Consider the following 4,274-nt stretch of genomic DNA (forward strand, 5'->3'; position numbering starts at 1 on the left):
GGCAACTAATTGATCGAGAACCTTGCTCAATGTTTCTCAGTCCGTATCGTGGGGCTTCAATTACCCACAGATGAAAGCGCATGACAAAGGATAAAGCTTACTCGGTCAGACACGGCTAGGTCTGTCAGGCTTTGGCGTCTTAAGGGCCTGGTAACCTTGGCTAAGCCCCCTGTCGGAACCAGGTGTGTGGAGTACTATATTTTTGTTTTTGTTTTCGCCCGATTGAAATCCCCAAATTACATCATGATGATCGAATCCCACTTTTCACCACTCTCGGAGGGTACAACCACGGTAATATGCCTAATCTCTGGTTAGTGGGTCATTCCTTTGCCCATGCCGCAGCCTTGGAGACTTCCGGATTCGTCCTCGCACGACACTGCCCCCACACTTGGAGCTTCAACGCTTGGCGGGAAAGTCGAAATCATCGTCGCGTCGGTGAACCCTATGTCTCCGAACCCCGGACCCTCTCTTCATGGGCAGTTTGTCCTCCGATCATCCACTATGGTTGGTTCTCCGAATTTCTTCCTTGGCCAGCCCAACCTCAATATGCAGCCATCGCTCTGGGCGCCAAGCTATTTTCAGATTTTAACCAATAGCTGCTATCAGTGATTCGCAAACTTCGGACAGAGATTTCACGAAAGCACTACCCTGGGTCTTTAAGAGGTTGGGCCTGCCCTCTGTGTTGCTAATTTTTCTTCATCCGTCCTTCACCTAAGCTGATTCCTTCATTCCTCCTTAGGAGCATTGTTTCCTAGGGTTGCCGCTAAAGGAGCTGCTGAACGAATTACTTGAGCAATGGCAAAAGAGAAAGGCGCAGGGCCGGGCGGAGTACGCCCTGGCCATGCGAAGCTGAGCCAACCTGCCTATTGCCTTTCCTTCGAAGTCGTCCTGAAAGAGATTGGTACGGACATTGACGAAGGGTTGACCAAAGACGAGGCCACCCACCGCCTTCAGCAGTACGGCCAGAACAAACTTGATGAAGGCGAGAGCGTCTCCATCATCAAGATTCTCGTGCGCCAGGTGGCCAACGCAATGATGCTAGTTAAGCGGCCCACTTTACTTTCTTGTTGAATTTTTCTTGCATAAGAGCTCCCAGAGTCTGATCCAATTCTATGTTGACAGGTCCTGATTCTGGCTATGGCGGTCAGTTTCGGAATTCAATCCTGGATTGAAGGTGGTGTTATTGCCGCTGTCATCGTTTTAAACATTGTCGTCGGCTTTTTCCAAGAGTATGCAGCTGAAAAGACGATGGAGTCCTTACATAACTTAAGCTCTCCCACTGGAACTGTTACTAGAGGCGGCGAAACCTTTTCGATTCCGTCCACTGACATTGTCCCTGGCGATATGATTGAATTGAAAACCGGCGACACCATTCCCGCGGACGTCCGGTAAGTACTTGCCGTCCCCTGCGTTTGCCCCTCGAAAGGTTGCCATATTGGCCGCTAGATAGACCTAATCTGACATACTGCAGGCTGGTTGAAGCCGTGAACTTTGAGACCGATGAAGCACTGCTGACCGGCGAGTCTCTGCCCGTCCAAAAGGAGTGTAACTCTACCTTCAAAGAAGATACTGGCCCCGGAGATCGGTTGAATATCGCCTATAGTTCCAGTACAGTCACACGCGGCCGTGCTCGAGGTGTGGCCGTCAATACCGGCATGGCGACCGAAATTGGATCAATCGCTGCTGCCCTCCGTGCTACTAACAGCAAACGTCGTCCAGTAAAGCGAGGCCCGGGCGGCGAGACCAAAAAGCGCTGGTATGTCCAGGCATGGACACTGACCGGAGCTGACGCAGTTGGCCGCTTTCTTGGAGTCAACGTGGGCACTCCATTACAGCGTAAGCTGTCTAAACTTGCAATCCTGCTGTTCGGCATTGCTGTACTCTTTGCCATTATTGTGATGGCAGCCAATCTGTTTTCCAGTGACAACGAAGTTATCCTTTACGCCGTGGGGACTGGTCTCTCTATGATCCCTGCGTGCTTGGTGGTTGTCCTTACGATTACTATGGCGGTCGGTACCAAGCGCATGGTCGAGCGAAACGTTATTGTTCGCAAGTTAGACTCGCTCGAGGCACTTGGAGCAGTCACGAACATCTGTTCCGACAAAACTGGTACCTTGACTCAGGGAAAAATGGTAGTTAAAAAGGCCTGGATCCCCTCGCGCGGTACATACTCTGTCGGTAACTCGAACGAGCCTTTCAATCCAACTACTGGAAATGTGACTTTTACTCCCGTACCGCCTCTCGAGGTTGTGGATGAGAAGGAAGGCCCCACGGTCGAGAACGTCGAAGGTCTGGTTGATGGCAACCGTCCTCTTGAAGATTTCCTGGACGTTGCATCCATGGCCAATCTATCTCACGTCTTCAAATCGGAGGAAGGCGAATGGCATGCACGAGGCGAGCCGACTGAGATTGCCATCGAAGTATTCGCCTCCCGCTTCAACTGGAACCGAGACCGATGGACAAAGGGCTCAAAGGCCGTGTGGCACCAGAAGGCAGAATTTCCGTTTGATTCAACCGTGAAGAAGATGTCCGTGATCTTCAGCAGAACGAAGCCAGATGGTGAGAAACAGGACATGATCTTCACCAAAGGCGCCGTCGAGCGAATTATAGATTCCTGCACAACCGTTATTTGGGATCAGGAATCCTCTACCCCCGTACCACTGACTGACAAAATGCGCGAGAAGATTCTCCAGAACATGGAAGAGCTTGCGAAACTAGGCCTACGTGTTTTGGCTCTCGCACATCGACCATATAAGGAGGAATCTTCTTTTCTTGAGGGCTCTAACATCAACCGCGACGAGATTGAAAAGGGCCTCTGCTTCCTTGGTCTTATTGGGTTGTATGACCCTCCACGTCCCGAAACCGCGGGCTCGATTGCGGCCTGCTACAGGGCTGGTATCACGGTGCACATGGTGACTGGTGATCACCCTGGAACTGCCAAGGCAATTGCCCAGCAAGTGGGCATTTTACCTGCAGAGATGTCAGCAGTCGGTGCTGATGTGGCTGATGCCATGGTCATGACTGCTGCTCAATTCGATCAACTCTCTGATGATGAGATTGATAATCTCCCCACTTTACCACTGGTCATTGCCCGCTGTGCTCCTCAGACAAAAGTTCGCATGATCGGCGCATTGCACCGACGTGGTCGATTCGCAGCCATGACTGGGGATGGCGTGAATGACTCTCCATCCCTAAAACACGCGGACGTAGGTATCGCCATGGGTCAAGCAGGCTCTGACGTCGCAAAGGACGCATCAGACATCATCCTTACGGATGATAACTTTGCATCTATCCTAAATGCTATCGAAGAAGGCCGCCGCATCTTTGATAACATCCAAAAGTTTGTCCTGCATTTGCTCGCTGAGAATATCGCCCAGGCTTGTACGCTGTTGATTGGATTGGCCTTTAAAGATCAGGACTCGAAGTCTGTGTTCCCCTTGGCTCCTGTTGAAATCCTCTGGATCATCATGATCACCTCTGGAATGCCTGACATGGGTCTCGGCATGGAAATCGCGGCACCAGATATTATGGACCGCCCGCCACAAGCAAAGCAAGGTATCTTCACCTGGGAGGTTATCGTCGATATCCTCGTCTATGGCTTCTGGACCGCAGCACTCTGCCTTGCAGCCTTCAGTCTGCGTATGTGGGGCTTCGGCGACGGCAATCTAGGCAGTGGCTGCAACCGCGAGTACTCTGACCAATGCGAGCTCGTCTTCCGCGCTCGCGCAACCACATTCGTCTGCCTGACCTGGTTCGCGCTCTTCCTCGCCTGGGAAATGGTCAATCTGCGCCTCTCGTTCTTCCGCATGCAGCCCGATAGTGAGAAGTACTTTACGCAGTGGATGTACGATGTATGGCGCAACAAGTTCCTCTTCTGGTCTATCATGGCTGGGTGGATTACTACCTTCCCTATCTTGTATATTCCTGTGCTGAACACAGTTGTTTTCAAGCATACGGGTATTTCGTGGGAATGGGGTATTGTCTTTGTCGAGGCGATTCTGTTCTTTGCTGGTGTTGAGGTGTGGAAGTGGGTAAAACGAGCGTACTTTCGCCGTGAGAAAAAGAAGGTACAAGATCAGAGTGCGAGGCCGATGGGGGACCCGAGCAGCTACACTGAAGATGCCTAACCATTGCTCTCCCTCGCTCAAGCTCGATTTGAATGGGAGCCGGGGATACTGTCATTACTGGATCTGGCGATGTGTTATTCGGTTACAGACTCATTGGTACCTAACTGTTTTTTTTTCGGCAGACGCGTTGTGGAGTCTATTGGGGGG

At 51.5% G+C, this 4,274-nt stretch overlaps 1 protein-coding gene across 1 annotated transcript; it reads left to right on the top strand.

Moving 5' to 3' along the window:
* Window positions 1–795: 795 nt before the first annotated feature.
* Window positions 796–4,127, top strand: CDV56_101938 (uncharacterized protein; the record flags this gene model as incomplete). Its single annotated transcript, XM_026755557.1, has 4 exons — window positions 796–1,041; window positions 1,123–1,229; window positions 1,296–1,388; window positions 1,472–4,127. 4 exons carry the CDS (start codon window positions 796–798, stop codon window positions 4,125–4,127), a joined length of 3,102 nt encoding a protein of 1,033 aa, XP_026609719.1.
* Between the last annotated feature and the right edge of the window lie 147 nt (window positions 4,128–4,274).

This window comes from Aspergillus thermomutatus (assembly GCF_002237265.1).
Source record: "Aspergillus thermomutatus strain HMR AF 39 chromosome Unknown NODE_432, whole genome shotgun sequence".
Lineage (NCBI taxonomy): Eukaryota > Fungi > Ascomycota > Eurotiomycetes > Eurotiales > Aspergillaceae > Aspergillus > Aspergillus thermomutatus.